Source organism: Anopheles marshallii, chromosome 2 (assembly GCF_943734725.1).
Source record: "Anopheles marshallii chromosome 2, idAnoMarsDA_429_01, whole genome shotgun sequence".
NCBI classification, from domain to species: Eukaryota; Metazoa; Arthropoda; class Insecta; order Diptera; family Culicidae; genus Anopheles; species Anopheles marshallii.
The window spans coordinates 33,010,662-33,027,734 of record NC_071326.1 but is presented as its reverse complement, the minus strand read 5'-3'; the positions used below and the strand labels follow the sequence as shown (position 1 = coordinate 33,027,734).

The window sequence follows — 17,073 nt, the reverse complement described above, 5'->3', positions numbered from 1 at the left end:
TGACTCTGAAAGCGAACTTCCCGCTGAGATTTTACGCTTTTATTAAATAAAATTTTCAGAAGCATCAAAGTTTTCTTTCATCATCATCATCATCATCCTCATCCACGAGGTCCTGTTGCGATGTTGTTGGCGAACTGTTGGAGACACGAACCGGTGGCGCTTCGATGATTTGCTCTTTCTCGATGGATTTCAAGAGGCCGTTCCAGGCGGGGAAGGGCGAAAAGAGGCAGGGCAAACACAATGTCGCCTAAGGGACAATTCTGGCACACGGCACACAATAAAGCTCTACATCCATTGGCGGGACGAGCTCATGACGCAGGAAAAGTTTTGTTTCCATCAAAGCAAAAGGACATCCCATCGTATTTGATGGACGATTGCAGCTTCTATGCCAACCATTTGAAAACTTTTTTTTTTACTTTGCTTTATTCAATCCATCCCCATATCGAACAACTCATAACAGACACTAGTTCGATAACACTTCGCATGAGGCGTCCTTTTGTGTGCTTGTATATTGTCCGGGAGTTTATAGTGCGGTACTCCGTTGAAGCACCGCTGGAGATGGGTGATAAATTTCCCATTTTCCACTCTCAGATACACCCTTCCCTGTGATTGTGAGCGAAGAAATGTTGTGCTCGTTTTTCCTATTCTTCAGTCTGCTATTTTTGTGAAGTTCAGCATGCAATTGGCATTGGCAACGTCCCGTCGGTGAAGTTCGGTGTAGTAGTTTTTTTTTCACTTCCTCTCATTTTATGGACACGCATGAATCCGCTGCTCCATTAAATATTCACGTGCCGTGGAATATCGTCCAATTTGGCCAAATGGTGGCAAAAGTGTGAAACGATAAATGTCAGCATATTTCGACACGCGCACAGTGAATTAATTAAACGAGTGCAGTTGTTTTTTTTTTATCCGCCACTTGATGTTCTGTACAGCACTCTCCGGTACGAGTTGCACGCTCGCCCATTTCCGTGATGGTTGACTGGTTTTTGGTTTAATTGGGACAATATTGTTTTTGTTAGGGCCCAATTGGTTAAAGCTTTGTGGGGGAATAAACTTATGTTTACCAAACTATGCTAAAGTTTTTTTTTAAAGGGGACATAGCATTTGTGGCATAATAAGGTAGTAAAATGGCAGTAATGGCTAGTTGTTATCATGATTGAGTTCACTTTTCGCAAACATTCCAACTGATTAGCAAAACTGATGTCTAACTTACCGGCAATCGTCTTGCGGACTTGTGTCGCATTCCGATAATCTTCAAACACTAACCACAAACAGTTAGATGTCGTAGCAGAATCCGCACAGTAACCCGATCCCAATATCCCACAGACGTATCGATAACAGTCAAACCTTGCAAAGCCATTCTCTCCGGTAATACAATAATACCATCTAAATTCCCCGTGCTCATCTACGCTAATATCCATGTCAATAAACATCAGTACACCCCGTTAGACCGTTTGGGGAATTCTATCTCCATCCGCCCAATCAAGAATGGACAAGAGGATTCTTCGAAGATCCGCTATGCGTTCGTCCCCTTACGCACGAATCCCCTCGCTTCTCGGTTATTATCTTCCAGATTTGCCACGCAGACCATACACGCTTTTACCTACGCTTCCACTAGCTGCTGCGTCCCGTGTGACCTTATCATAGTGGTAAGATGATCTTTGATCTGCACTGGAATGTCGGGCGCATTGCGGCAGCTTTCATTTCTCAGTTCACGGAAAGCGGCAGCAGATTAATCGGAAACTTCTCAGAAATCAATATGAGGGCATAACGTTTGAAGTATTAAGATATCTACACCACAAACCACACTCATAAATGGGTTGAAACATGCTCGATAGGGGATTTAGTTAAACTTGATGCGCGCACTATAATAACATAATTTCGGCAGTGACTAATCCACAAAAACCACTTCACAAATAACCATTGACTCCGTTCGATTTCTATTCTATTCACAGTGCGACCACTCTCGGTACGGTTACAGGGTAAAAACCGACCCTTATCAGCCAACCACACGTACGATCTGCAGTGCGAAGTGCTCGGTTCGCGACCAGCCCCCACCATTACCTGGTGGAAGGGCAGTACGCAAATGCGCGGACATCACGAAACGGTAAGTGTTTGAGTGGCTCATTCGAATCATGATTTTCATTGTGGAGCTTAAATAGGGCTACGTTCATAATTTTAAAAAGGCTGTATTATTGAGAGAGCTATGAAAACGAAAGCAACACAGCGCCGGCTGTAAAGCTGTAAAGTAAAGATTTATAATTTACATAAAATTTCTAGAATATATCTCCAACTTTGTAAAAAAAGTGATCTTAATTGAACATTAAATGCATTTCCAATTTTATTTTACTATGCGCCAAATTAATACTACTTCTAAACACATGCTGCAATCACAGCACAACAACATGAAAGTAATCAATAGAATATCAGTGTGCGATAGAGTATCTAGTCATTCTTTGATGTGGTGCAAGTAACATCGACTGTATGCCAGAATGTTACCACGCAACGCAAGAAAAAATTAAAAAAAAAAAAACCACCGGTCAACAGTTGTTCGGTTCATCCGACCACATCGTTGATCGCCATTTGGTTTATTACGATTACATTGCACCGTGATGAGTTTGTTCCATTAGTTGCAATCTATGTCGCCGAACTGAATGCCCTTGTTCCCCAGTTCCCCATTTTCGCTTCTCTCATTCGTTCGGTTAGCAAATTTGTGGTAGGAAATCCTGAACTCGGGACAACATCATTAAACATTCCCCGTGCAGCAACGGCAACAATAACAGCGGTTATGCCACACTTTACTGCCGCGCAGTGCATCTGGTGCTGGGTGTTACAATATGGTAATAGTTTGTGGTTTATGTTTTGTTTTCCATTAAACCCCCTCTGTATGGAACCGTTACGTACCAAGCGGTCACATTGAAACCACACGGTCAGCGGTTTTCGTGTGTGCATCAAAAGTAATAGGAAACAAATAGCAAAATACATTATTCTGACTTATAATAGCGTTTTCTGTGCGCACATAATGATGGGGAAAAATAATGTTAAATGAGCAAACCGTTTTTATGCTTACCATCACTATAACGCATTTTACATTATAATGAAAAGTCAATCACCTAATGTTAAATTTATGCTTTACTGATGAATATAATTTAAGCCTAGAATTGGTTTGTTTTAAAGGTTCCCAGGTCTTCGAAATTGTTTGAAAAGTAATCGTCCATCATAAACGCTGATTCGTTCTAGTGCCGATAGGAATATTATGTAAAAAATACAATAATTTTACATTAGTAAATTAAGTGAAACTCCTATGTTTGCTTCCGTATTCATAGCTATTTCTAGCTTGTCTATCGAATTTAAAATTGCTACAACCATATACTATATGATTGTCTAGATGATTGGATTGGACTATATGATTGGATCTGTTTGCTTATAGTTCCATCATAATTGTAAATATTCATTAAGGTACATGTTTATGAATATGCCGCAATTGTATCTTAAAAGTTTAAAGCAGAGAAATGGTCAGAACGTTTTGTTATTTGGTTGGTTTAAAAAAGGTGTATTGTAAAATATAAGTATAAAAATAATCCTAAATGCGTCAGAACAAAAATGTGGATGCTTAAAAGAAAGATAAGACCTTTTAATTGTGTAAAGGATGGGTGTAGGTGTACTAAACACTTTTCTCCATTACTTCAAAGATAGAAACTCAATCCGTGGGTATATTACGCTGCACTACGGTACGAAATACCATGCTTTCCTTTTACGGACTGACTCACTACTGCTCAACTGGTTGACCTGAAGACAGTTAAAGTGTTGTTTTCCACCCTTCGTTATGCAACACGCTAAACCGTTTTTTATTTTTGTGTTCCGTCCTTTGCACAATGAAAACGAACCACTATGGACATTGGATCCCTGGTGAACCTTTCTGACACCTAACCTGGCTTTTGTTTAAATTCCATTTAATTTCATCACACCGTTTCCGCAGGTGCAAACTCTCACGCTGGGCCGGCAGTTGTGCGCACGTTATGCCAGCGTGTTCTGGTGAAAATAATGATCAATTTTCAATTCACTTTCCCACGGTTCGTTTCGACCACCATGTTACCATGAAACTGGCCGTTTCACGTTGTCATGGATGGCGAGGGACAATGTAAACCATTTGTTTTCTGTGCTATTTAGGCGCTCGAGTTACTGACAACACGGGAGGCCTTCTTTTGTGCGTAGCTAACGCTAGGTGTCACCAATTGAATTGTCATCAAGGCATGATGAAAGCTGGTAGAACGAGCCTTATGAGCCTCTTAAATTTTCCAACTGGGTGTGTGTATTGATCTTTGTATGTATTTGCCCCTTTATTTCCTTTTGTTTCTTTGATTGAATGAGCGCTGCTCAGCGCTGAAGTCTATTGCACAAGGGGATATCGAAATTTTAATAACCGATGCATTCAAGCACAGTCAACCAGGCGGAAATTCTCAAACGGCAGTTCTCATATACACATATTAATAGTTTACACAATATCCGCCTGTCTTAATTGTCCGCAGTCGACCGTGCAATGTGATGTTTGTTTTATTTTTCACCTACTCAATGGTTTAAGCTTCCATGCAAGCTTTAATTTCCATTTAATTAAATATGGGCTAAAGTAGGAATCCACAAAATTTGTCCCCTACAAAATTCTCTACAATCCATGAAATGGAGTACTTGAGCCTTGAATAAGTACTCGAGTCTTGCATGCTATCTATTTCTTTATAGTAGATTTTAGTTTAGTTCAATCTATCCAACTTATTGATAAAATATTTTTTTGTACTTCATGGTGCTGCTTCATCCCCTTATTCAGAGTCTTTAGGGATAATAAGCTTTAGGGATAATAAACTCCAGAGATGCAGAGGCCCAGCTCAACGTTGTTGCGATATACATAATTAAGGGTCAATTGTAGACACGTAGCTTAGTTAAATTAGAATTCCAAGATTTCTTTTAAAGTTATCCAATGATTTGAATGGTTTTGCTTGTCCCTACCTCTGTATTTGAGGCAAATTAGAGCAAATATGCATGTGCAGCACACCTGCGTTTTCTGACTGAGAGACCCCTTTAAACTTTTGTTATTTAAATCAATTAATCAGTAATTTACGCATTTAATCATTAAAAAACAAGATAATGAGTATTGACTGTTATTTTAGCTTTCGCATCCTATAGAAAAATTGATAACCGAAATGGCCCATTTTATTCCTACCAAAGCTGCATACCTCACTTCTTATAGAGTACCATACCTCCTCTTGGCTATGTCCTACGTCAAGCCAATGTAATGTAGGTCCGTTCTTTGCTACTTTAGTGTCTCTGAAACGCCAAGTTCATGAGTTTCTTCACATCTGCATAACTTGCGCACACACAGCGTAGGGTGGCTTTAACACCGATGGCACTTGCTCCACCCGAACTGTGTCATGTGTTGGAATGTCACAACGTTTGGTTGCAACAAAGGGAAACCCATACGAGGCCACCTTCGGTTCGACTGTGAGAAATGAGCATGCTTGGTTGGCAGCTCCGCACGGAAGATTCAACCCATTTGCACGTCGTTGCTATGCGCCCGGAGACGATGGGAATGTGAAGCATGAGTGGATTTGCCCAGCCAGCCCAGCGAACCCGCAGGAAATAAGGGAGCATCAGGGCCTCTGGTAAGATGGGGGTATAAAAATCACTGTGGTTTGTGAAATTGCACGCCAATGTGAAACGAACCGAGAAAGCGCACGAGAACGAGACGGACCGGTTAAACGAAATGTCGCACGATGGAAAAACATTCCTGCCGGTAGTACCATCCTTTCCGTGCTTCATTCGCATCGAATGAAGGTGGGAAGCATAACAGCGAACCTCACTCGGCGGGTGTTGATAGAAAATTGCAATTTGTATGCAAATTTCGTCCCCAATAATAACAATAATAATACGAAATTTATTACATTGTGACGCATTCGCGCGGGAATGCAGGGGAAAAGAAAACAATGCCGGAACGGGTTTGGACAGATACAGTCCCCCGAAACTACGCGCAGTGGCGAAGGCTTTCGTTAAAAGTAGCACCGTGTTCGTCCGTGCTTTGTGCCGTCGCCCCGACGTTGGAATGTGCAATAATTTGTGGGCAATGTGGGTGAGAAAAATAAAACTCCCTTCAGAACTACTAAACTTTGCTTGGCACGAGCCAGCTTCCGTGATGTGGCGTTCCCTTCCCGAATAGAAACGGCAACGGAGTGTATAGAAAAGCGGGGGATCAGAAAATCGTGCCGCCACTATACATGGCAAAACATGCGCCATGGTTTTGGTTGGTGTGAAATCATGTTTAAACATATCTTTCAAAATGGTTGGTTAAAGCTGTGAGATGGAAATTTTGTGCCCGTTCATGTACGGAGATATTACTAAATTGCATTAAAGTTTAAGGTCTTTATGTTTATCATTGCCTTTTATCACCAAAAAATAACTTCTCTATCGGCACAACAACCTGAAGATGCAGAGGCCTGCCATTGCCGGCTTTTTTTTGGCTTTCTTTATCCGTAACAGGGGAGTCAGTCCTGTGTGCAGGGAATCGATTCGGAAGCGATTTTGAACCGTTCCTGTTGTGTGAAGACCGGTGGTGTATATTTTGCGCCAGCGGCGTCTTCGAAGAAGAGAGCGTTACAAGTCGATAATAATGTCGACGACGACAAGACCGGTTTTTAATTGGCATTGGCATAAGGAAGAAAATTTGGACTTTCAGATATTATAGGAAGGTGAGACTTGCCACACAACGCACCAAACAATCCATAGTCTGCATGCGGGTTTTCCTAACACGGTTATTTTGGGCTGGTCAGCAAGTTCGTTTGATTGAACCTCGTCTAACTATTTCTTGTGAGATTATATTAATCCATAGACCTTAATTTAAGAATCAATGATGTCCTGAAAACTTTCAACGAAATTAAGCTTGATTGGTGGAATAATGGAATTTTGGACCTCATTCATGCATAATACCGAGCGAGGTCGAGGCGATAATTTGAGCAATATATTAAATAACAATATAAAACAGGGGCATTGATAGGCAAAGAGGTTTTAGATCTCAAAACGTTACACAACCTGGCGCTTTGTAAAAAAAATTGCTAAAGCTGACGAAAGCTTTACCGCTGATTTTAGACAACCGCCTATGCAAGATTCGGGTCATTCTCTCTACAAACCGTCATCAACATCCCTCACTTGACACACTAATTATAAAATGCATATGTAATTCTAATACTGCAAAATCTTATTCCATCCACATCTTATCTGCTACAGACGGACCCGGACGGTAACATCACCGTATCGATACTGAGCTTTCGGCCCACCATCGACGATAAGGGCAAATATTTGTCCTGCCGGGCTGAGATGGCCGTCATACCGGATGCTGGCAAGGAAGATGGCTGGAAGCTTGACATCTACCGTAAGTATCGTACCTACGTAAGGTCCTTTACATTTCCGTGGCCCTACGCCCTCCTTCCTGTGCACATATTCCATCCCATCCCCCGAAACATTGATGAAAACCGCGTCGATTTACCGCACGCTTCACGATCATGCTGTATAGCATGCGCTATCATGACAGCCTGTCACACGGACCCCGATCGTTTGTATCTTCGTGTTTCTCTGCCATTTAGTTCGCGTTGAACTTCCCTATCCTGTTGACAATGCGAAGTCATCAGCTCGAGGCAGCAGCTTCAAGATCTTTCCCGCTTTCGCCGTATCCCGTAGCTATCAGCACAAAATGGCAAGCAGGAAGACTTCCGTTTGATGCGGTTAATATTGCACCCAACGTCGCTCGGTGAATGAAGATGGAGATAATTAAAAATTCATTACAACCGCGTGATGAGCACACGAACACGATGGTGAAATTCTCCTGCGGTGGCTTTTCTTCCTGCTGCCCGTGCTGGGTGGTGTTGGCACATGGTGGGAAAATGTCCATCCCACGAGGATGAATTTCTGGAATGTTTGAATCTCTTCTAACCACACTGATCGTCCCTTTGGCCGTCCCCAGGATTCAATCGTCGCGAACGATTCTGCTGATGAAGGTTTGCACCCGAGGCCGCGGATTATAACGCGCCCCATTCTATCCCCTGAACGCACCCGACCCAACCACGGTACATCTGTTTTCCAAGCTCTTGACCTTCGCAGCATGATGAAACAAAGAACGCCTTGTCGGTGAGTTGTGGCGTTCCGGAACCTTAATCAAATTTGCTACCATTTTTAGGTCGATTGTTTGCAGCTTTTTTAAAACCCTCTTTCAACAACCCTAAAGCCGCTGTTAGGTGAGGTGCCGAGAATTTCCCACGGGTTTTACACCGGGAGTAACCGGGCCTACGATCCGTTGCTCAACCCTTCGGGAGAGATGGGACACTCTCCCGGTTGCCGAGCTGAGCTGTCACTCAGTGCCGTTCCCAGCGTGACCGAAAGGATACGGGAAGTGAGCCGCTTGTGCCGGCTAGGATACGGGTGTAACTGTCATGTCTGTCATCGCAGTACGGCTCGGTGTCATTAGAGAACGATTCCACCATCATGCGACTAGAGTACGGGTGGCAGTGGAGCGTGGCAAGGAGACGGATTTTCCGAAGGATCGGAAAGGGTTTTACAATGTGGTTGTGTTACGGGTTTTGTCGTTGCTTGCCGTTAAACTTCCCGCTGTTGATGGGTCGCACTAATTCGTGCCAGCCGTGTAACTGACATTTTGTTCCTTTCATTGCCAACACTTCTGTTTTTTTTTCTGATCCTTACTGTTTTTTTGTTGTCAACATCATAATCGGTTATGAAATTATGTTAACTCTTTTCCAGTTTCCGACATTTGCCCGCTCATTGGGAGTGCTGTTTCAGTAAAAAAAAGGTGTCATTATATTTTCCATGTTTTACGGTCCTGAAAATTGTGTCTCCCTTTCTTACGAACAATTTTCTTTTATTATTTTCTGAAGAAGGAGCCATAACTGATAAAAGCTCCATAACAGCACAATTCAGTTTTAATTAATAAATTTTACTACGACCCATTCTATGACAACGAATCGTTATATTCGATAAGCACTACGATAAGAAATACAGCGAAAACTCTTGTTGGTACCTCACTTTGGAAAGCAAACCCCTGGTTTTTTGGCGTATTAGTGCAAATAGACACCAAAAACGCACCTTTCGCCACTATGCATACAATTTTTCAATTTTCTAAACAACCATTATTCCCTGCCTGTGTTGACATTCACACACTGTTCTGTCGAAGAGTTAAAGTCGAGGTCCTTGCTTAATTCGTCTTCTATCTGTCACTGCATATTCATCTAATGCAGCGAAGTGTTATCAAGAAATTATGTGTAACAAGCAAAATACCAAGAATAATGTCATTAGTTCATAAACATTTGAGAGCTTCTTTCTATTCAACGAGTCTTCATATTGTAAGTCCGCTTAGAGCTTTTCTGCAGAATTCTATATCCGCTCTACCAAGCGATCCAAAATTTATCATTATCATTAAGCGCTCCTTTAGAATCGTTCAAAAGACCATTTTCCTGTAATCCTTGCAACCAGCAGTGGAAAATTACAAAACATTGCTACTTTCTACCACCGAACCTTCCTTAACAAGCTTCCGCTTACCTCCCTGTTTGCACTGGTTTTGAATATGTAACGTGCGCCTTTGCTGTCTATCCCAGACACCGGGCGCTAATTATAAAAAGGATGCATACTTTAGCATTTAGGAAGGAAAGCTACGCTGGGTAAACAAAATCCACCCTTGGGCATCTTTTACCTCATCCGTTCGCTTGTGTGCCTGTGCCTATAGCAAGGTCTGATACCTAAATCATACACACATTCGCACACTATGACGGCTTGGGCAAAATCTCATTTGTAGAAAATGCCGCAAGAAAAGCTACTGCTGCTCTATCTCTCTCTTCGTCTCGACCTCATTACATCCGGCTGCCCGGCAGGAGACGTGATTTGCCACCCACCTTCTGGGCATGTCTTCTGTGGCGTGGTGCTTCATCGCTGTCCCTCCGCAGTGGGCGTGAATAAACTTGTTACAGGAACATCATGTAGCGTGGGTGGGACAGTGGGTGGTGCGAAAGGAAAAGATCGAGTCCATGGTAAGCTTATTATTCAAGTTTATGGTTTTATAACAGAATCAAACATTGCGGTACGAGTGCCTTGCTGGCGCTCCACTTTGGCGACCAGCGGACCAGCCCATTAGCGGAATTTTCTCATGATTTATTCATGGCTTTCCGGTCCGGTTTTTTTTTTTTTTGAGCAAGTGCTAATGCGTGCCACCATTGCTCACATGGACTGCAAGAAGACTTTCTCTAGTTTTTAGAACGGTTCATCAGGACAACATTATTGAGATCAATACGTTCCGGAATGTGGTGTTTTGCTGAAAGAACATCGAACACACACGTATGCTGTGTTTGTTTTAAATGTAAATCATGGACATGTTCTGAGTGAACGACATGTATGTACGATACGTTTAATATTAATTAAAACTATCCAGACCCGTACTATTAGCTGACTTGACAGACGGCTCTGCTTATGACAAGCGTATGACCGTACTTACTAGTCCTTCACCAAAGCAAACACTGGTAAAACTCCTTCATCGAACTGCGTTATGAGCGCTCATCAACTTACTACATCACACTTTGGCCGGTCTGCAGAAAAGTTGCTTTCATCATCGTCGAAACCGGGTGGGCCGAATCTGAATATCCGTTTTATCTTTAGCTTTATGCAAAAGTTTGTTGCAATCAATCCTAAAGTGCATGACGCAACTTTTCTCGCAATCATAACCATGCGTAGGTACCAAGGTAGCAACGACCGAATATGAATTTAGAGTTAGGACAAGCAATTTCGGCAAAAGTTGGTACCCCTTTGAACGATCTTTCGAGCTTGGAACGAACCCCTAGAGAACACCCGCACCATGGTAAAGGATAGTTTGTGATGGTCAAACAGTATCGAACGCATTCATCGAAAGCCACCCTAGCGAAGACTGATCTCCGTGTAAATATTGAAGAGGGTTCGAGTCTTGTTGCCCTTAACGAGATTGAATGCATTTTGGGGAAGGTGAACTGATGAATTTTGGCATCATAGAATAGGCCCCGAATGAAGCAGCGTTGTTTGGTAGCTTTGCTTCTTTGCCGGATGAGTTATGGGATGGAATGTTACTAAAGACTGTAACACATGCACACGGGAACTATCAGACGATGAAAATTACCTAACGGAACTATATCCAGTATGATTAGAATGTTTTGCCTGTTTTGGGATGATGTTCCATCGTTAGGTACACCCATGGACAGCAGATTACGGTAGTCCTTCGTTGATTGTTTGAGTTTTAACGCCTTTGTAAATGATATCCCACTGTTGATGTGCACAGATGATCTTTAAATCTATTTATGTCTACGACAGCTGAATGTTTACTTACTCTGTTACTAATCCGGCGTTAAAACCGCTTCTCGGTCCTGGACTGCTACAGGAGTACTTTACACGGCTTACGGTCGAGCGCCGTCGCCAGCAGATTACCTCAAAAATATGCTCAACGCTTTGTAGTATATGGTGCCATTCTAATGATCTATTATTAGACATGGTGTTCTGCTGTTTCATTTTTTCGTTCGTTAAGTAAGATTCAGAGGAATTACTCTTTGTGCGGTACTCAGTTAAGCAGAGTTACCTCTGATTAGTTACATGATGAAAATCTAAACGAGAAGCTGTTTTTTTACCCGTTAATAATACGCTAAATAACATATAACATTCGGAAATGTTACACGACTGTGGTATAAGATCGGCATACGTCGGCATCTATTAAAATTCGTTTCGGCGATTGGAACAGACGCCAGCTAACGCACGTTCTGGCTGGCAGTTTTCTTTCCTATCACCAGAAAGTTCTTTCTTATTTCCATCATTGTTGTGTATTCATCTCTCCTAACCCCCAAAGGCTAAACATACAAATAGGTCAAACCTTAAAAGGACCAGTGACCATTTCTGAAGAGCCTTTTTCAATGACTCAAACTACTTATTCAATTTGGGTTTTCAGATTCCGTTTCCATACTTCTAACTCTTTACCTTAGGTTAAGTTCATTTTTTTTAAACTAATTGCACTAGAAGCAAATATTAACAGTATCAGTATTTTTATAATGTTTTATACTGCAACTCCTTCAACTAACCATTAACATAACTGTGGCAAATAACATTATTTATTTATAATTTTGCTATACTCGACAATCGGAGTACAACTAGAAATCTGTTTTATTCATTGAACCAACGTTCAAAATGCGATTAAATCTAAGTAAATGGGTGTGTTCCTTGTGAATCTGAGCGAAAAATAGCAGGTGACTCAATGTTCACACAAAACAATATGTCGCACTTCCTTATGAAGCAATTATCCCTTGTTGCTGTCCTTGCTCCAACTCAGTTCAGTTAAGTTAAAAAAATGTCTTCCTCAGTTCCTTAATACACTGTCCCAAGCATATCTTTCCGGTAGACCAAACATCCCAGCAGCAGTTCACAACATTCTTAATGCCCCCGGATAAACATTCTTTTCAGCCCGGCAACTCCTAAGCAACCCCTTAATTCGGTGCACTTTTTATAACCTTTCTTACCCTTTCGCAAGGTTTCGGGAGAGAATTTCGCTACTTTCCGACCAAAGTGCAAAACCAACCGTCCCGAAAAAAAAGGAAGAGAAAACCCTTTAACCATTTTAAATGGTCACCACGTATTCGTTTGTTAATTAATTTTACTACTATCACGCCCTTGCGCAAATGCGCAACCCAGCGCATTGCTTTGTTACTCGCCCTTTTTTCTCCCATTTCTCCTCGACACCACACCAACTCATGGACACTTTTGCAAAATGTTTTCATTTACAGACGTTCCCGTGGTGACGCTCGAGTACGGTACGAACTACAACTACACCTCCTCCATCCCGGAAGGGGTCGACGTGTACTTCGAGTGCAACATCAAATCCAACCCGTGGGTGTACAAAGTGATCTGGCGCCATTACGTAAGTGTTTCCTGGGGGTGGGACAGCTACGTAGACACTCACACTATCGCAGCGGTATCGTTATTTTGTTTCCCACCGTTTCTCCGTGGATTAGCAACCATAGCAACTTGACCGGGGTGCCGTGTTGATTGTCTCCTATGCATGTCGGACTTGCTTCTCAACAGGAAAAAAAAGGAAAAGCATCACAACACAAATGAACGACACATTCGCCATGTGTTTTTTTCGCTTTTTGTCACACAGCATGTGAGAGAAAAATTAAATGCTACCTCGCCCGTGGCACACATAAAAACAAATTAATCCTTATGTTTTATGATGAAGCAACTCTTACTCACCCATGTGGTTCACTTCAGTGTCGGTTTGACAGACCGTTCCCTTTTTGGACCAAAAAAAAAGAAATACCGAATTCCTTCCATCTTCCGTTCCCGACTGTTGGTCCACCTGACGGGAAAGCGCATGACCATGTGTCATAGCGTTGGTGCTGGAAGTACAACGTGTCCCGAGTGTTTGCAGCGGTCGCTCCCTTAACGAACCATCCGGGCAAAGGGGACCGAATCGCCATTCGGCATTATCTGATGTCGTTTGTTTTATTACGAATTTCCCTTCCAGCAACAGTGCGACCGTACATGGGAGCTGCTGCTGCGTGCTGGATTGAATGACGATTCCGGTTTTGCACAGTCGGAAATGCCGATTCCAGCGAGCAAATGCTTCCTCGGTAATGACCTCAAATACTAATACTGCTCCACGAGGGGAGGTTCGTTTGCTTTCCCTCTCCTTCGGATTTTGCTAATGGAGGACATTTCAAGTGCGATATCGTTTCATTACGGTGGCGATCGAGGACGGGTCCGTCGGACATCCATCCAAACATCCAGCTGGAACAACCCGAATTTTGGATGCTTTACGCGAAACGAAAGCAAAAAAAAAAACTGCAGAAATGAAACAGTAAGAAGGAACGAAAAGTAAAACAATGTGGGAAAGGGACCGCCCTACGGTCAAAGTGATGCGTAATACTAATTATCTTCTTTTATTGCCACACTGGTTGTTATTAATTTAGAAAGCGAGCGAGAGAGCGAACAAAGTTATCTTGCTCTTCTTGGTTGGCCGGTCACATTTAGCGCGGGTTGACAAGCTGACAAGCGTCCTGAATCCGCCATCTTAAGACCATTATATCGGTGCACGATAAACAGCGCTGCTGGCTGAAGCGCAAAGAAGTGCTGGGAACTAATTTATCCACGGCTTAGATCTTGGCCGAAACCTTTGCGCTATCCCTGGGACTACACTGGGCCGGTCTGATAAAACCACCTACCGAAGCGGATGGCCAGCCTTTGCAAATGAGTGAATGGCGATCGGTTGGAAGAAATAAAGCTTCCAAGATGTAGATTAAGTGCGTACCAAATTAAACGGCATCGCAGGAAAGGTCGTCGTCATAATTATTTCGCCTGCCCGTCCGACCACTTGCTGCGGGTATGGTGAATGTTCCCATTGCTTGGGAGATTTTTTTTTCTTCCCTATTTTCGGAGACCGTTTGTTGGAAACATTTTATTTTTTCACTCTTTGACCTCGCAGCACAATTGCTCCGTGACCGGAAGAGACAATTCTTTTGGTTTATCATCTTTAGCAAGGCTGTACCGGTCATTTATGCTTCCTGTTGGAGTCTTGATGTTGCTAAAATGTTGCCAAAAGTATAAAGTAAAAAAGTCCACTCATTGTTCACTCACAAAATCGATCGTACGCTGGTGTGCAAAAGAAGCGCTAGCATCTTAACGAGGCTTTTTTTCTTCGCACACTTCAAGCTAGTGCAGACCATTTTACCATACATTTATTTTCATTGCATTATTTTTATTCTCGCTCATCTTGGTCGGTGTGTGTGTTTTTTTTTCTGTCATCGTTTCTTACAGGGCAAGGAGCTGGTCAACAATCCTTCCGAAGGCGTTACCGTGTCGAATCAGAGCCTGGTGCTGCAGAACGTTAGCCGTAGCCGGGCCGGACTGTACACATGCGTCGGCAGCAACCGGGAGGGTGACGGCGAGAGCAACCCTGTCCATCTGGACATAAAGTGTAAGTATGATGATGGTGCTGCCGGTGCTACCAGCGGCTATGCCGATTATGCTGATTATGCGTATGTCGTTTTGTGTGGTGCCGCAGCGATGAAAAATACTGCAGGGTCGTATCGTTTCCGCCAGTGGATTGTGAAAAGGAAAGAGATTTGCTCGTTTTCCACACATGCCGGCGGTCACGATATAATTTACTGTATTTTTTTTTTTTTTTTTTGTATCTCTTGCTTGATTTTATTGTTGTACATACAAAAGCTGCGTCTCACCTTACCAGCTTGTCATGTGAAGGAAATATTATATGAAAAGTGATTATAATTAGTCAAAATCGCGATTGAAAGAGATACTAAAAATAAATCACCTAAATGGCTCCCACCTATCTCATTAGTCAAATATTAAATATATTGAGCAATTAAACTCATAGATACTTAGAAACATGGATGTGACACGCCTTACAATACATTCAACCTATATAAATGATTTAATGCTGCTTAGCCTTAGCTTAGCAACTAAAAATGAATGTAACCATTGCACTATAAATGTTTTCAAATGCCTTTACGACTCTTGCATTGCGATTGTCCAAAGTTAAAGAAAGAAAATTTCGACCAATACATTCGAAAAAATGAATTATTTATGCAAGTTAAATGAGAATGGTGAGTCATAGAACAATCCATTTATTGGTTTTTAAAAATTGGAAACTGTTGTAGTGCAATTCTTTTATCGAGGCATAACGCATGGTTCAGTAAAGTGTTTACTTTTCCTTCTAAAATTAATTAAAACTGTAATTTAACATTGCGATAAAGTTATGTTTGCTTAATATGTCAACTATAATCACATGATTCAATGAATTGTCCGATGCTTTTAATAACATATTAATTGAAACAATGGCCCGGCCGTATTCCCTTTCCGTAGTGTATAACAACGAATACACCATATAATTGAAATTGCTTGGGATTAATTTCTTTTTCTACCTCGGAAAATGCAGTTTATTTCGAATTTACTTGACCTAGGTATCGTGGTACAAAATTAATATCATACAAAAATGATTTATTTTTCCCACTCAATTATAGTCTTTGTGCAACACATGTGAAAGAGAATTGGTCAATGGGCAAAGTAACTGAAACAAACATTTTGATTTGTGAATTTAAAAGATGATGATCTCTTTCGTTATTTATGATGTTTAGTTGAAGGGTCAGGAACCAGGCGCCTCCATTGTATGTGTCAAATAAGAGATGATTATTTATTCGACAAAAAATCATTTACGACCGGATTTCTTTCTTTCTGTATTGATATTGATTTCCTCGATGATTTGTTTTAAAACATCGTTAAGCTTTTCAACAATAACGTTTTTTGATTATGTGTAATAGAAACATACATTATTAGAAGATTTTTCGCGATGCGAACTAGTACTGGGGAGATTAATTTTGGGACTCACATTTCTTTTCTTAGGGTACCGTTTATTCGGTTCCTTCGTAGAAATATACAAGCTTAACAATAAGCTTACACCCTGACTGCTTAAGAACCAGCTAGCATCATTTAGGCGATTAAATAAACACATTCGTGAAGGTTTGCTGCTTTCGCATTGTTTGAGTAGATTACTCGAAATGGTGCGCGTCCTACTGTCAGTTGATCTTCCCACTGCCCAGCTGAAGGGTTTCGTTGTTTATTGCGTTTCACGATTTTTCATCTTCAGTAACCATTCTCCCCGCCCGAAGACTGTTCGTTTTGGGGCGGTTTTGTCCCCGACTAATATCCTTTCTGTCGCACTTCACCGTGGACGTTGTGTCCCCCTGTGCTTCGCGCGACACAGTTACACTCCGTTCAAGAAACAATTTCCACTGTTTGCACTCACACCACCTTCACGGTCCGCTTTCACTTGCTGCGCTGAAGGATAACGTTTCGTTTCTATTTCCACCCGAGCAAAAGTAGACGATTGAACAAAAAAGCGCGTTGAAAGCTTCAGTGAGTTTCTTAATTAGATTTGTGGTGTTAAAAAGGATCGTCTATTTGATGCTCACGGTTCCTTTTCGACCGACACAATCTCTCTCGCTTGCGCTTCTT

At 41.9% G+C, this 17,073-nt stretch overlaps 1 protein-coding gene across 1 annotated transcript in view; it reads left to right on the top strand.

Annotated features, from left to right (window-relative positions):
• Positions 1 to 17,073, top strand: part of LOC128718128 (nephrin) — a 142,977-nt gene that overhangs the window by 102,346 nt on the left and 23,558 nt on the right. The window contains exons 6-9 of the mRNA XM_053811801.1: positions 1,956 to 2,107; positions 7,270 to 7,414; positions 12,831 to 12,964; positions 14,860 to 15,019. Of these exons, the coding sequence (XP_053667776.1) occupies positions 1,956 to 2,107; positions 7,270 to 7,414; positions 12,831 to 12,964; positions 14,860 to 15,019 (591 nt within the window). The remainder of the gene's footprint in view (positions 1 to 1,955; positions 2,108 to 7,269; positions 7,415 to 12,830; positions 12,965 to 14,859; positions 15,020 to 17,073) is intronic.